Source organism: Aythya fuligula, chromosome 2 (genome assembly GCF_009819795.1).
Source record: "Aythya fuligula isolate bAytFul2 chromosome 2, bAytFul2.pri, whole genome shotgun sequence".
Classification (NCBI taxonomy): Eukaryota; Metazoa; Chordata; class Aves; order Anseriformes; family Anatidae; genus Aythya; species Aythya fuligula.
The window spans coordinates 79327846-79344520 of NC_045560.1; the positions used below are offsets into that span (position 1 = coordinate 79327846).

General features: G+C 40.8%; 1 protein-coding gene across 2 annotated transcripts in view; it reads left to right on the plus strand.

Annotated features, from left to right (window-relative positions):
* Positions 1–16675, plus strand: part of CDH20 (cadherin 20) — a 112481-nt gene that overhangs the window by 68472 nt on the left and 27334 nt on the right. For both annotated transcript variants that reach the window (XM_032182597.1, XM_032182599.1), the window contains exons 3-4: positions 8303–8666; positions 15758–16052. In XM_032182597.1, coding sequence (XP_032038488.1) covers positions 8424–8666; positions 15758–16052 — 538 coding nt within the window. In that variant the 5' untranslated portion in view covers positions 8303–8423. The remainder of the gene's footprint in view (positions 1–8302; positions 8667–15757; positions 16053–16675) is intronic.

The window sequence follows — 16675 nt, forward strand, 5'->3', positions numbered from 1 at the left end:
AATAGCAAAGCTGCAATCTCATTTGAGTTCTTCTGCAATGTATTTTAATTTGCTTTCCTTTAAGCCCTCCTACATTTTCTGCATTTCCTTGCTCTCTTTTGATTATATATATGCAATACTTTGAATTCTTGAGAATTAAGAAAGAATCATTAAACTATTTGAGGGATTACATGAAGTGACTACCCACAATGGGAGAAATGGGCCTTGATATCCCATACAGTTACTGTCAGTAGGGTCTTCTCATGTTTATATGCTATGGTCACAGTCATCAGTTCAGGGAACGTGTCCCAACAGTGGATTATGAAGAAGACAGAAAACAGATAATGGAATCATCTTAAGGTGTATTATTAGTGCACGTCACATTTGCAAAAGCCAGTTAGATAATACCTCTCATACACTTCCTGTGGAGACTGCAACAGTTAACTTTGAAGACCAAAATCTAGAAGTTGACATGCAAAATATCTGAGGTTGTTTTTCAGGCTTTATGAACCTTATTCTTGCTGTATTAGAACAGTTCTGGGACAAATGAGGTCAGCACATCTTTATTCCTTTTATTCTTTCCACTTAAAAGTGTCCTGTGAAGGCCAGACACTCATACTCTGTATTTCTAGAAACACTTTGAAGCTGGGTGATAAGAACAAGGCAGCACCCTAACAGTTCAGATAGAGAAAGGTTGTAAGACTTCTGTTTCTTTTGCTGTTTTCATTTCACAGGCAGCAGCTTGAAGTAGGCTTGGAAATGTTCATCCTGTTGGCTAGTAGCATGTCTTCATGTTCAGATAGGGAAGACTGTGAAGTCAAGGCAAGGTACAGATGCCAGTTTTGGACAGCCAAATCAATGTCAGACTCAAGGAATATGAAATAGAGGAAAGATTTTCACCTCTTATAGCACCTGCAGCTATTCCTAAGCTAATATATGTCCCTTTCTCTATGAATACAGGGACAATTTTAAGCCCTCTACCCCACCACACCAAAAAAAAAAAAAAGCCACATTATATGCCAGTCCTTGCATACACATATCTTGATTATCTTGATGGATGGCTAAATACTGTTTGCTGGCTTAAAAAAAAAGAAAAACAAAGAAAATTCCCTGTTCAATTCTTTGCCTTCAGCAGCTGCTTTTGGATGTAGGATGTTTGGGGACCATTTTTAATATGTCAAAATACTTTATGAAATGTCACGCTAACTAGGAATACAATCATAATGAAACTAGGAAGTTGTCTTCACCTATGACAGCGCGTAGGCCCTGACCCATCATTACTTTCAATCATCATGCATGAGAAAAAGTGTTACCTGAAAGACCTCTATCTGTTCCAGCCAGAGAGCTGCTTCTCTTATCTGTCTCCAGATATGAGATAACACTTCTTCCATCTTCGGTACTTAGGGGTATCAGTGAGCCTTATCATCCACCCAGCAGCTGTGGGATAAGAAAGAGTCCAGTTTTCATTGCTATGTGGAAATCTGTCATATTCTGCAGACTAGCATACACAAAGTACAATGTTTAGTAGCTAAAGGACATGGCCTGCTTACTAGACACCATGCAGCACAGGCAGGGACATTTCACGTTCAAAATGTGTTCCAGGTGTATGGCAGCAATGGGTTTTATCCTGTTGCAGGGGAATGAGAGAGATCAGGCTAGGCATCTGCTCAGGAACTGGAAAAGAGGAGGGACATAGGCAGAAGGAAGCATGAAAATAAAATAAAGAAGGAAGGAACTAGTTTTTTTGTTGTTTTTGTTTGTTTTTCTCCAAGAGGATTGTCACAGTTTTGACTAGGTCCTGTTCTGGCCATAAGTACACCGCTGGCTAGGACACCAGGGCTATATTCCTGCTGGCCTCTCAGAGCTCAGGAGGGCACTGCAGCATTTACAGGGGAGGGCAGACTCACCCAGCACTACGATCTTATCTTCTCACAGCCTTCACAGAAACCCTGGCTCTCTAACAGGCACAAGCTCTTCACACCACACCTAACCCATCCTTCCTCTTCTTCCTTTTTGATAGCATTTTGATAGAAATTCCACCATCCCTATCCAGCCCTCTCCGTGCCACTCCGTGGCAGGAAACAACAGATTTTACTTATATTGCTTGGAAGCCTTGGGACAGGTCTGAGCAAAGGCTTCTGGTACACCTGCACAGCACGCAAGAAAGGTCACATTTTGAGGGAGAGGAGGAGGTTTATATATTTTTAAATGTTACCTGTTTGAGAGGAATGCCACAGTTTATGTGACCATCAAGTAACAACTGTATACATTTTTTTCTTGACATGATAGCAAAAGTAGTCAGAAGTCTGCGAAAACTAAAGAGTTTTCCCTTCAAAATGATAGTTTAATTAGTACAATTTTTATATATTTTTGTATGTCCTTGATTGGACAGGGGTTATCTTATCTGGCATTTGTTTGGATTTCCCAATGTATTTGTGATGCCTCATTAGCTCCTACTGAGGCAGACTTCAGCAGAGTCAGTTAGACCAGCGTGGAGCTTTTGAAACCTCCTCTTCCTTCTGTCCTGCTTTATTTTATGTAGCATTTACAGTACCTCCCACTGAGTAGAAGCTGGGGATCAGCTCTTCACCTGACTTAAGTTATCAGCATTGTTTTATTTGAAAATGTTTACTTTGTGATTGTGTGCATGTTTCATTCTTTTTGATCTTTTTATGAGCCTGTAATGATAGGGCTGGGATTTATAAGATGGGACTCCCTCTGTCACTCGGTGGGAATTTTTGCTCTGCATGCACTCTGTGGCTTTGAAGGACTTCAGATCTTGAGTAAAATGAGTTCACTGATGTGTCCCAGGAGAGACTGTTGACTGGTCTGTGGATGTAATTTTATGACAATGGATTGTATTGTGAGTTAAAGTTTATGCACCATATGGTATGTTGTCAAGTTTCATTGTATTTATGAAGATCTCAGTAAAATGAAGTAAAAATAAAAATACATGTTCAGGCCTAGTCTATTTTCAGTAACAAACTCCTCTAGATTTTTATTTTTAATTTGAATTTGCCCAGTAAATATGACAGGTAATAATAACAGCAGGACTGGTCTGGGCCAGAGATAAAACATATGCAGTTCTGAAAGTAGTACAAATTTGTTTAGGACTGTAATCAGCCTGTTTAGAGGTACCTAACTCAGGTACTGAAAGCATTAGGATCTCTCAAATGAGACCAGGATTACATAAATTGCCCGCGAGATTTTAGATCCTGGCTGTGTGGAGGAGAGTGGTCCTGGAGACTGCTGTTAGGCACCTTTTACAGGTGGTCTGCCTAGTGCCGAACACAGCCTACACCTTCTTAATGACTGGCACTCCTGTGGGGTTGTTGCAAAGGCATCTTACAACAAAGCTGTGAGCAAGTAAGGGTACAGGAAACCTAAGAAGTAATCTGTGAAAACATAAAAGAATAATTCATTCAATGAGGGGAAAAAAAATACACAATACTTACACCCCCACCTTGGGTTCAAAATATCACAAGAAATTCAAGGAACTAAGCAAATAGCACACTTGGAGATTCTTTTCATTCAACTTCAGTTCCTCCCTACTGGGTTCATTACCAAGTAGTTTGGTTTCTTTTGACAAAATGGGTGGGGGGGGGGGGGGGGGGGGTGTGGAGGGCTCTTTTAAAGGTGCCATTAAGCACAGAAATCATTTTCTTAGTTCAAAACATAATCTTAGTTCAGGGTATGTGCTGCTAAGAAGCATTTATATATATATATAAAATATCACACGCATTTATGTATTTATGTACAGAGAAAATTTATCACACATATCTGTGTATTTATGTACAGAGAAAGTTGGGGGCTGAATTTGAAAATGATTGCCTCTTTCTTCCCCACTTTTTTCAGTGTAATATGTCTCCTGTAAGTGAATTGCCTCTGCTCAGGCAATGTACCCACATAAGATCCAGTAAACTCTGTAGTATTCTACATGAGTGCTGGGTCCACACAACAAAATCCATTGGAAGGACCAAGGACAAAAGATGCAAGCATGTAATTAATTTTATGAATGCAAATAATCCACTGACTTTCTGGGAGACCACTTGCTCAAAATGACAAATGCACTAAGCATGTGTATAAGCCTTTTCAAGTTTCAGCTTTTTGACTATAAAATCCTTGGCATTTATGTAAATATGTATTGAGCACAATACATTTCAGTCCCAGTGGAACTCTCTGCATGGTCATCCAAACTATTAATATTTTTATCCTTTCTTTGGGAGTGCTGTTCCCTTCAGAATTAACATGATAAATGGGTCACATGCAAGAAATGCTAGAAGTCAGTTCTGGCAGATATTTCTTTTTCCTTTTCATCTTTGACCAGAATTAGATATTAAATTAAGAATAGTTTAATTACTGTACAAATATGGAGGGAAGGGGGGCTGGGTGAGTCTTTAAAAATGGAGCACGAACTAGAGCTCACACTTGGAATATGCCTATTTTATTTGCACAGAATGTGCTGAAAGAGAAATTTGTATTTGCAACAGTGGAAAGTGCATTATTGTGACTCTTTTGTGCAGAACAATTAGATGCTTCCTTTGTGTTGTGTATAGGCCACCAGTTGCACAGGGTTCAATTAGATCTTCACGGGTCTTTATGAAGCCAAAAGCCATATTTGTTACTGTTGAGTGGCAAGAAAAAAAGATTTTCAGCAACATCTGCAAGGCAAGAGCAGGAAAAAAAGTAGCCTAAACAACTGAGCTAGTAATCAAATATTCATCACAAAAGCAGGGCCAAGAAAGGTGTTCCCTTTGGGTCAGGGATCTAAACTGCACAGATGCAGCTAAGCTTATTTTAATGGGGTACTCAGCTGTGGGTAACAAACCAGGTTCTGAAACACACTTAATCTTGTCTTGAAAAATAAAATAACCCTGTGCAGGCTGTGGCCATGCAATCTTCTTAGGCTTAATATCTTAGTTTTTGTGTGCATGTGTGAACAAGCAAAACAAGATTTCCCTCCCTTTACTGCTTTAAAATCTTTTTCTCACCCCCATTCTGAGCCATGAAACATGAGTTTCTATAATGTATTTCATATAAGAAAGAGTCATATGACAGCATCAATTCCATCTTTGCAGATATCCACAGATATCCTTCAGAGCATGTTTTGAAGGGCTCCAAGAAACAACTTGAATTAAGAGAATGTTAGAGGTCTCACTCAATCATGCCAACAAGTGCCTTGCTGTATGACCAGTCCTCCTGATCCCCCTGTAAAGAACTACCCAGCCTGAGGCAGCACAGACTCTGCCTCAATGCTTGTGTCATCCATCTGTGGCAAAAAGCTCCAAGGTCTACTTGGGGGCTAGAGACCCCACCAAGTTAGCACACTCGAAGCATATGGCCATCATCCTCACCAACTGTTGTATCTACAGTCCAAATGACTCCATCCTCATCCATCACACTCAGCTGATGAAGCAGCCATCATCTACACAAGTACTCTGAAGGACCCAGTCTTCCATGACCTTATCTGTACCTCAGCTGTCTCTTGTACTAACACACAGTTCAATCCCTGCCTGTACATCAGCGCCTTTTATGCTGATGAGAAATACCTTGTTAGAGAAATAGTACCCCTTGCAGATCCAGGGGCCAACAATAGGTAAAGCTGAGGAAAAGGAGCCCCAAGGAGATCAAGAGCACCACAGGCCAGAAGTTTACAAAAGTCATTTTCATTCTTTTAATATGAACTGAAAACCTGAGATAGGGAAAAAAAAAAAAAAAAAAAAAAAAAAAAAAAAAAAAAAAGCTAATTCTCTTTCAATTTCAGAGGTAGAGGAACTATTTGTGATTAAACACTGTTATTAATAGTAGTAATTTGCCTTTAGGCAAGAAGGAAAATGTGACAAGTTTGAGCCTGCTTGTTCAAGTTTTGGAAAGGAATGAGACAACCAGAAACTCTGGTACTAGCACACCAAATAAACAAACAATCTGAGGCACTTCATCTCTGGTGTGATCTCCCCTGGCTATAAAAATATATGACCATGTCATTGTGGGCTGCCATTAAATGGGAAAGGAACATCCCTCTACAAGATTTTTTATTGCATAATGGCAAGTTTTCTAATAGTCACCCTCCTTTAAGTAGGATTGCACTGGGAATAGGAAGTTCTGTGATTTTTTTTTTATCCATATCTCAATACTACCTTGACTATTGACTCTTGTTGGCTGAATTTAATTGCAGGAGACAACTGGCACCTTTAGTTCTGAATTCATGGCTTGGGCATTTACCTATAAACATGATTCTCATTGCCAATTCTCATTGAATTGGTTCATCATGTAGTGTCACTTCTTCGGTCATACAGACAAAAATGTAACTAACATACAGGAGATGGAACTTCTTAAAGTAAAAACTCCATGTGGGACCTTGGACCCTGCCGGCCTCTGCTCTCCCTTCGTTACACGGTGGAGGCAGTGATTGGTTCCCTCAGATTGTGGACAGCAGTTGTGGGAGGCTTCTCCCCACCTTTATTCACCAGTAAAACACTATCAGTCATGTCTTTGCAGAGAAAAACTTGCTGTTGACAACATGCTAAGAGCAAGGTGTATGTACCTATGATGTGATATGGACTTCAGCCTCCTTTCCCCAAGTGTAACTGTATTTTGGCTATTGGGAGCTAAGGATTATGTAGCCCTTATCTACATTTTGTAGCCCATATTTACATATTACATAATTGGCAGTTCTGTAAATTGCTGTGCTTAAAAGAGATCTACCATGTTCTGTGGTTGTGGTCATAGTTTGTCCTTCCTTTCTTGTACCTAACCTTAAGTTTTAAACTTTTCAAGGTAAGAGCATGCTAGTTCTGTTTTTTTTTATGCTTCACTACCAGCAGCACTGTGTAGTCATATTCCTTCTAGGCTTCATACCTGGAAACATTGTTGTGTACAGAAATCAGCCTAAGATAGTTATTTTGGGTTTACTTCCCTTGTGGACATTTACTCCAGACTTAAGCTGCCTTTTTCAGACTTCAGTGAACTTCTGAATTAAATTCTGAATTGCTGTTTCCGTAGATTTCTAAGGGTCCCAGGCCTCCAGTTACATCAACTCGGATGCCGGGGAATTTTCTAACGCTCTCTTCTTCTCTGTTGAGAGCATTGTACTGTCTCAGTCTTCACTTCAAAATATTATTGTGCAAATGTTTAAAATACTTCTTAAGATTCTGAAATCTTTCACGAATTTCAATTAGGAATATTTGACAGATGTCTCCTACTGCTTTTTATTTCCACAGGATAAAACAATTAATTAAGCCTAAAGACTTAACTATAGAATGGCAGTAAAATGAAATTATACTACTCGCTTAAGCCTCAGAGCCCAATATGCCTTTCCTAATGAGTCCATTTGTCTCAAAGAGAATTGAGAGCCGAGCAAAAACACTGGGCCCACAGAGGATGTATGGAGTGTTTTGGCAGAGTAGCTTGAGTGCAGCATCACATCGTTAAACCCAGGAAAACGGTGAAGGAAAGGGTTGCTCCAATCCATAGCCTGGAGTGAGGTCACCAACTAATCTGACTTCATGACAACAAAAGATCCTAGACTGATGAGAAAGTGTCCTCTGATAGAGGTCAGCATTCCTCAGCCTAAACAGGTCTTTCAGGCTTGTGGAGGAAAAATGTGTTAGCTTGACTTGGTTGGACATATCACATAATAGCATGTGACCGTCAGCACTCTGAAACCTTTTGTGGGTTATAAAATGATTAACTGACCATTCAAATTCCAGAAATGTTGCATTTGTAGCAGCAATCAGCTCCTCAGAGAGGAGGCAGCAGAGTGTGAAAACTGAATTCAAGAAACAGGGAAGGTTTAAAGAATAATTAAAAACAGAAATAACTTGCAGCTACTAGAAATGAAATTCAAGGTTTGCAATGTAGCAATATGTGTATTTAAGTAGACGTGTTGGCATGCACGTGTGTGTAATGACAATGACCTAGTTTCTAAACAGAAAGAAAAAGCCAGTTGCCAAAAAGTGTTCACCAGCTATTATAAATTTCCAGAGTGAACAGTTTTTAAATATTCTCTAATGACTTCTGGTCATAAATATTTCTAAAGAGTACGCACTTAACTCATGCCAATCAATACTATAAAGCAACACTACAGCTAAGTTAGCAAAGTAGAGCACTCTTACTTATTGACTAAGCCCTGGTGATTCTTGTTCTGAGGTTCCAGTTCTGCAGCTTATATGGTAATAGTATTCCTAGCTTCAGAATTTGTGCATCCTGTTATTATATTTTTATATTGAAGATTAAATATTTTATAGCATATTTGCCTATCGAGGAAACTCTTTTTCCTTGGGGGAAAAAAACATCCTCCTATGAATTTCCTTTAACTTTACAGGAGGCTGTCATTCCCAGAACCGGGATCTCTCTTGGACATTTCAAAGGACTACAAAAAGGACCTACTTTCTTCTCACGGGACCTAAGATACTGTGCTTTGACTTCTAAGTCAACCCTCGTATATGTGGACTTCGGGTAGAATGAGAAATGCAAAGAACTTGCTTGGACTTGGGGTCTCCTTGTATTTTTGGGGACTGATGGACCTTACTACAACTGTGCTGTCAGGAAGTGCCAGGCCACTCACTGAAGGGCCAGAAGACAACCTGTCAGACAAGCTGCATCAGCGTATGAAGAGGAGCTGGGTGTGGAACCAGTTCTTCGTTCTGGAGGAGTACACAGGAACTGACCCTCTGTATGTTGGGAAGGTAAGAGCTGCACCAGGAGGATATCTGGCACAGTGTATGCATCTCTGTACCTGCAGACTGTGGCAAAACATGGGAAGTTTCTCTAAGTGCCTTGTCTCTACCTTCTTTCTGGCAGTGAATCCACCCACATTAATTTCACTTCAGCTCCCAAGAGCTTCAGTGTCACCTTCAGTTGTGAAGAATTTTTGTTTAAAGGTGCTGTCAATATATTTGCCTATTTCAAAGAGATCTTCAGTAGCCATCATCAGCTGTAATTGAGGTAGTGTTAGAAAATCTGCAGTGATCGTTCCAGGGACTCTTACAATGTCAAGACAAAGCAAGCTTATATTGACATAGGAGGATAAGGAAAGAAAGGAAGCATTTGTGATCATGCTTCTGTCTGTGATCAAGTCAGCTGGAAGATGAAATTCACAATCAAATGAAAGAGCCAGTATCTCATGAAAACTGACATTTCAGGTTTCGCTTTCTGCAAATCGCTAGGGTCAGAATATCTCCTTGCTAACCACAGCTTGACCCCAGGTTAATTCTGTGGACTACAGAGAAGTTGCTCCAAATATAGAAAGATAGAAGGACAGTTTATTAAATCCAATTTGCAGAGCCAAATTTTCAGCTCCCTTACACACTAACAATCCATACATTACTACAGATATTTGCAAAATGGATTGCTAAACTTACCCCATCTACCTGGTAGTACTTTGCATTCACTTTTCTGTAGCTCCTTTAGATACAAGCAGATGGAAATCAGGCTTAGTAATGTCTGCCATCACAGTCTACTTCACTATATCCATCCTCCTTATTTTGCTTTCCCAACATTTGTACAGACTATGAACTGTTTAACATATTGACCTGCTATTCAAAGGCTTATTGGCAGCACTAGGTTTGCATCTAGTTAAAATAGAGGTGACAAATGTGGGAAAAGTGGGAGGGAGAGGGTTAGTGTAGTTAAGTGTTTGAACAATACAGTTATGATTTTACATGTCTAGATGATAAACACATACTACAATATAGGTTGATATGACAGATTAAGAACTAAGAAATTACGTCAGAAAACAATTCCTTCAGATTTCATTGCTTATTTTTACATGATCACATATCTTTTTTTTTTTTCCTTCCAAGCTATCAATCTGCAGGGAAAGGAAAAAAAAAAAAAAGTATTACAAATCCAGAGGCCAATTTTGGACTTGTATTTATGGTTTTACACCCACAAAGAGCTAAACTGTGCCCTCAGTCACACCAGTATAAATCAAAATGAATCCACTGGCTTTAAAGGACCTCCTCCTGATTTATTCTTGTGTGACTGACAGCAAGATGTGCTCTCCTTCCTTCCCCTCATAGCAGTTGTATTACTAGTGATTGCCATCAAATGAGACCACATTAGTCTTCATTCATCTCTGTACCTAGCTTTTCTGCTCATGATATCTCTATTGATTAAAAAAATTAATATTTATTTTCATGCAATTCACAGCTTTGGAACAATGGCCAAACATATTATTTCACGTACTCAATTTCATCTGAAAGAAATCCAGACTTACACTGTGAGTTGAATTTTAGCTACAGCAAGTACTGGAAAAAGCCAAATTATATTTTCTTTAGACTTGTGTCATTAGGAGCACAAAAACTTGGCACAGCCAGCAGTGCTCCTGAGCTTGCTCCTGCTCAGCTCTGACAAACTGAGGGAAGCAGCGATGACTCTTCATGTTCCACCACACAAAGGGCCAAGCTGCCCTGAGTGAGCTCTCTCTCTCCAGGATGGCCTACACCACAGCTGGGTTGGCACAGGTGCAAGAAGGGCTCATTATCTCTCAGGCTTAACAGGGCCAATTAACCCCACACACTTGTGAGCTGCTGGCTAGATTGCTCCGTAGGCCTCCTACGTCTGTTCTATGTAGACCGGCCACCAGGGAATCGTGCTGCCAAAATGGGCCTTTGGGGCTCAGATATCCTCTCCCATCCCTAAGCTGGGCACCCAGCAGCCAGGGGAGCGGTGTGTTGAAGGGTGGTGGCTGCCGGGAGGGAAAGGCCTCCCCTTTCGCCAAACAGCTGAAGGTGCAGGCCTTGGAAGAAGCTGCAGCTTCTACAAGCCATCTTGTAGCTGCATGCTTGTAGTAGCTGTAGCTACTACAAGGGGTCAGCAGGGAATAGGCTGTGGGATGAATTAATTGTTCTGGCAGGACAGAAATTTTTCAGCCCAAGTCACCCCAGGCAGGCACAGAAATAGCTCGCGTGGAGCTATGCAGAAGGACCTCAGGCCCACAGCCTCAGTGCGAGCACCAGCCCTTGAAACCACCCTGTGTCTCCTGCTGGACAGGCAGAGCCTCCCCTAACCCGAACCACCCACAGCACCCTGCAATGTCCTGCTAGCTGGGCCTTGCTGTTGTCTGTCTGCTTTCTCTAACCCACGTCAGAAGGAAACAGCATATAGCATTGATCCAGTTATATTTATTTCATACTCTGAAGGCTTCCCGTAAGAGAGTAGCTCCTCTGATGCTCTTGTATGGCTGTTTCTGGCTAGCCACGCAATACTGGAGCAAACCAAAAATAACTTTGACTTGAACCCTGGGTCCAGGCTTGCCTAATACAATTTTCAAGTCTGCTGTAACAAATGTTCTTTCCTACGTACCTATGAGGCATGGTGTAAAATGTCTATTGGGCAGAGAAATGGAAGGAAACTTCCTGAGGTGAAGTCAGTACAATTTTTGCTTTTCTCCAGTGCTCATTATTCTAACGTAAAGTATCTTAGCTTCAGAGGTTTCCCCACAGCAGATAAATACAAGACTTCAGCTTTCTTATAGGTGGCCATTATTGGCTAATAGGATGAACTAGGGAAACCAAAGCCCCCACATGTGCTGCAACAGGCATTTTCCACATTTGTCCAGCATCCCAAACTGCTTCAGTAATTGAATTGGTGACAGATTTCACCACTTCACAGTGTCAGAGACTCTCTAGCCCTCTTTCAAAGGAACAAGGCATTTGAACCGCAGCAGCTGAATGAGTGAATAAAATGCATCCTGTCTACAGACTATCACTCCAGATCAACCAAATACTCTCATGCATCCTCACAAAAATCCCCTGCAGGTGCTACGTCCCTGGAGGCAGAGATGGGAGAGCACGTCAAGGACAGAATCACAGCGTGTTTAGAGGATCTGCATGATTCCTTCCCTGAGATGCCCCTGGAAACACCACTTTCTTGCACATGCTCTTTGCCAGAAAAACATGTCGTTTAGGTGCAGATACAGCCTCCTTAATCTTTGTACTATCCTTATCAAAAGCAGCAGCTTGGGTTGATGCAGGTAACAATTTCTCAGGGTTTATCTCTTTCATCCCTCCCATAGTTCATTCTTTAATATGGAGGAGAAAGTACAAATGAATTCCTCCTACTTTTGTGTCAGCCACATGGCAGCACAATTTATTGTACCACCCATAAAACAGAGCCAGCTTAATACTGGATCACCTTTCCAGTACAGTGACTTCTACATACACTTCAAAACTGTACTGTTCTGATATTGGGCTTGTCATTGCAATGGTGTGAGAGCATCAGTCCCTTTGGACACCAAATTCTTTCTGACTTATTATAGTCTGTAATTATTAACTCTTATCCTCTTTTTTTTTTTTTTTTTTTGTTGTTGTTGTTTTGTCTAGAAAGAGCAGGCTATATGAGAAGTTGCAGAACTATTGCTAACATTTCTTATTGCCTTGACTTGGTTGAGACCCAATGCTTTTAACAAATCACAGTTAGACAGAGAACTTGTACTCCCAAGTTCTTATTAGTGTGCCATGGTCATTCCTGGTTTGCTCCCTACACAAAGGCATTCATTCCAAATAGGGCTTTGGACAGAGGTGTAATTTAACCCATTATTTTATTCAGTATCTTCTTCTAAGTCTTTTGAACTTTCCAGGACACCGTCTGCTATTTTAAAATGTTTTCTTTTTTCCCTTCCCTTCCCTTCCCTTCCCTTCCCTTCCCTTCCCTTCCCTTCCCTTCCCTTCCCTTCCCTTCCCTTCCCTTCCCTTCCCTTCCCTTCCCTTCCCTTCCCTTCCCTTCCCTTCCCTTCCCTTCCCTTCTTCTTCTTCCTCTTCTTCCTTCTTCTTCCTCTTCTTCTTCTTCTTCTTCTTCTTCTTCTTCCTCTTCTTCTTCTTCTTCTTCTTCTTCTTCTTCTTCTTCTTCTTCTTCTTCTTCTTCTTCTTCTCTCTTTCTCTTTCTCTTTCTCTTTCTCTTTCTCTTTCTCTTTCTCTTTCTCTTTCTCTTTCTCTTTCTCTTTCTCTTTCTCTTTCTCTTTCTTTCTTTCTCTTTCTCTTTCTCTTTCTCGTCTTCTTCTTCTTCTTCTTCTTTTTCTTTTTCTTTTTCTTTTTCTTTTTCTTTTTCTTTTTCTTTTTCTTTTTCTTTTTCTTTTTCTTTTTCTTCTTCTTCTTCTTCTTCTTCTTCTTCTTCTTTTTTCTTTTTCTTCTTTTTCCTCTTCTTCTTCTTCTTTTTCTCTTTTTTCTTTTCCTCTTCCTCTTCTCATTTTTTTCCTGCGTCTTTTCTCTGCCTTTGCCTTTTACTTTTTCTTTCCTTTTTCCAATTTAATGAAGACTCGCTGATGTTCCAAAACACATTTTCTTCCATCAGGCCCAGTTATAATTCCCCAGTCAGGTCTAACATCTGTATCTGTCTGAGCAGCTGCACTCTCTCACTGACGCACTGATGCACTAAAATAAATGCCCAAGATGTAGCTGAATCAATTTGAAAAGCTATAATAGTGTCCTCCTTCTGGAAGCATCTTGTTTACTAGCTACAACAATGATAATCTCTGAGTTATGAGTGCTTAAGGTAAATAATGACAACCACTAGGTTTTTCTTTAAATTAATCACAAAATGCTGTTTCCTGAAGATACGCCAGTTTGCAGTTCTGGTGCCTATGTAAGAATTAATACACATGGCAGTCATCTAAATTTAGCTGTTTTTGCCAATACATGTATTGTCTGGGCTTGCTCTTCCTGCATTTAGCTGATCCATCACCTGAGAGCTGCCAGCATTCCTCCAAAGGACTAATGTTTCTCAGATGCAGTAGCCAGGCAGAGACCAGGAGAAAAGAGATGAAATGAAGTATCAATTACCTGACAAGACACTTGTCACAATCTGTACCTTTAGCTCTTACAGCCACTTTGGAGTTCTGCTGTGGCAGATGGGTACCTGCCTTTAACAATCGTCATCACACCAGTCTTTAAGATCCAATGTGCCACTAAGTACAGGCCCCTCTCCAGGGTGGCAAGTGCCATAGAAAATCCATAGATCCCACCTCAGACCTACCCTAAAAACAGCTCAAGACCCACATTTTGTGTAGGTATTGCACTGCACTGAGAGGCAAGTAAGGAAAACAACCACCAGAGAATGAGCATCTTCCATCCAGACCCATCACTGGGGAAATGGTCTGTGAGCAATGAAGTTGATAAGATCATGTGCCCTATAACAGCTAAAGAGCTGGTCCACTTGCATTAGAAATGCTTAGGTCAGATAACACAATTTGTCCACATCTCCACAAAACTTTTTCCTCAATGATAAAGTTTTGTATAGCTCTGTCTGTGTTTCCATGTCTCAACTCAGAGATGAGATTTCTTCTTGCTTGCTTGAGAGAATAGCCTCTAATCAAATGCATGTGGTTTGACTTCTGCTTTTCCACATGAATTTTCCATCAGCATTCATTCTTCAAATCCCACCAGTCCTGTGTTCATATATCCAGTTTGTTATTCCAACATTTTTCTCTCTAGTAAAGATATTTACCTGTATTTGGCCCCATCCTCCACAATTATTCCTATATGTCCTTTGAATTCACCAAAGCATTAAACACGCACTTATTTACACTTATTTCTGACCACATCTCTTGAGAAAACTAGCTCATGTGCATTTTAAAATGTGCTTAACTGAAGTGAGGCCACTTTGATAATTGGGTGGTGTGTTGTTTTTTTTTTTTTTTTTATCGTTAATAATAATAATAATTAAATTCCTATTTATTTCCCAATATGATAATCTCATTTAAGAACAGTATTCGCACCTGAGCCATTCTTTAAAATCTCATTTTCATTCTTGCTCCTCAGTTCTATTACTGTCCTGCTCATTAGGACTGAACCAGCACCATTCTCTGAGCATTGGTCAGGTTTTTATGCTCTGTTCCTCAAAAGCACAGAAGCATGAGCATTAGGTTAAGCAGCCTCATAGTGTGAGTGAAATTAAGTGATTTGTTTGTCTTTTGATAGTCATTCCAGTATTTCAGAGGGAACCAGGTGTCTAACAGAATGGTAGTCCCCAGGATGATTTGTTTCTCTGTTTTAGATGATAATTAGCACTGCATTTACTTTTCCTCTGTTCTATTGCATTCTCAGCAATCTGTGGCTGCTCAGAACTAATTAGCAGTCATGCAATAAATCCGTTTGGTAATTCCCTAGAATATCTGGGATGCCTCTCATCTGTATATACTGCTACGGCCACAGTCAAATGTTCCTCGTTGCTTACCGTACATAGTGTTTGACAATAATTCTTGCCTGAAGATGTAATGGTCCAGCTTAATTTTTCTTGCTACAATTTTCACATGAAAATTTTCAGATTTCTGAGTCATGACAGTAGCTGAATAGCTCTTCCATACTGCTTCACCCTTGGTCACAAACAGATTTAACTCATCTGCCCAATGTTATGCTACCTGTGGAATATCTAACTTCTCTTAAGTCACGTGAGCAAGCAGTCTGTATTTTTGCTGACCTCTCCTTATCCCAAGCCTGGCACTGAGTCCTCCTCAATGGCCATTGCAATTGGGCAAAAGATAATTCTTGTGCTTAGTGAGATTTGAAAAAGACACTGAACCTGTTCCTGTTTGGGAGTCCCTCTTTTCTTCTGGCACAGCTGTGGGTGCAGAAATGGGAAGACAGAACAGGGTTTTTAATTGCAACTCTGTGACACAGGCTTTACTAAGCATTTCCTCTTTCAGCAAAACAAGTTCATTAAAACCAGCTTGTGAGTCCCAACAGTGAGACCAAAATGCTCAGGACATTCATGTGCTTAGCATCTCTCAGCAGCTGCTTGCCCCGCTCATGGTCTAATTGAGTCCTGGTCTTTTCCACAGCTCCACTCTGACATGGATAGAGGAGATGGTTCCATCAAATACATCCTTTCGGGAGAGGGAGCTGGCATTGTGTTTACAATCGATGATACCACAGGGGACATTCATGCCATTCAGAGACTGGACCGGGAAGAACGGTCGCAGTACACCCTGAGGGCACAGGCTCTGGACAGGAGAACGGGCAGGCCAATGGAACCGGAGTCAGAGTTCATCATCAAAATCCAAGACATCAACGACAATGAGCCCAAATTCCTGGATGGACCATATGTAGCCTCTGTACCGGAAATGTCACCTGTGGGTAAGACAAGATTTTGTGGAGTCTCTTCGCCCCTATAACCAACCTAGAGATGGTCAGCAAAACATCAGTTCCCTGACTCCTTGGACTCAGCTTTTGCCCTTTGTGAAAGCTGCAGGACAGGAGAGCTTCCCCAGGGGTGCCTGGCTGCCTCAGAAGGAATGTAAGCTTTACACCACCATCCACTGGGCACCTCTAAAAATATATATATATGAAGGGGAGCTGAAGAGCTGAAAAAGGGTGTAATTTGAACATGTCATCCTCAGACAACTTGCAATAACGTGTAGTGCCACTTTTCCCCTGCCATCAGATGGTAGTAATAGTAATGACCATTAGACATCCATTACCAGCCAGAAAATAACACAATTCTAGAAACCTATGTTAGGTCATACTGAGAGCCGAAATAGTGTCCTGGAGCCCTTGAAATCCTATAGACATGACAACAATTTTTAGCAACTTTGCTCCTTCTGAACCAGTAAGCCTGCATCCCAAAGATCTGGTGCCATTTGCTCCACACTTTCTTAGAAAGTGGGATCACGTCAAAAACAGTCCCATTATTGCAGTGCTGACAGAAGGCAAATACCCGCCTACCTACCTACACTGTTACCATATAGCAATTCCAATAG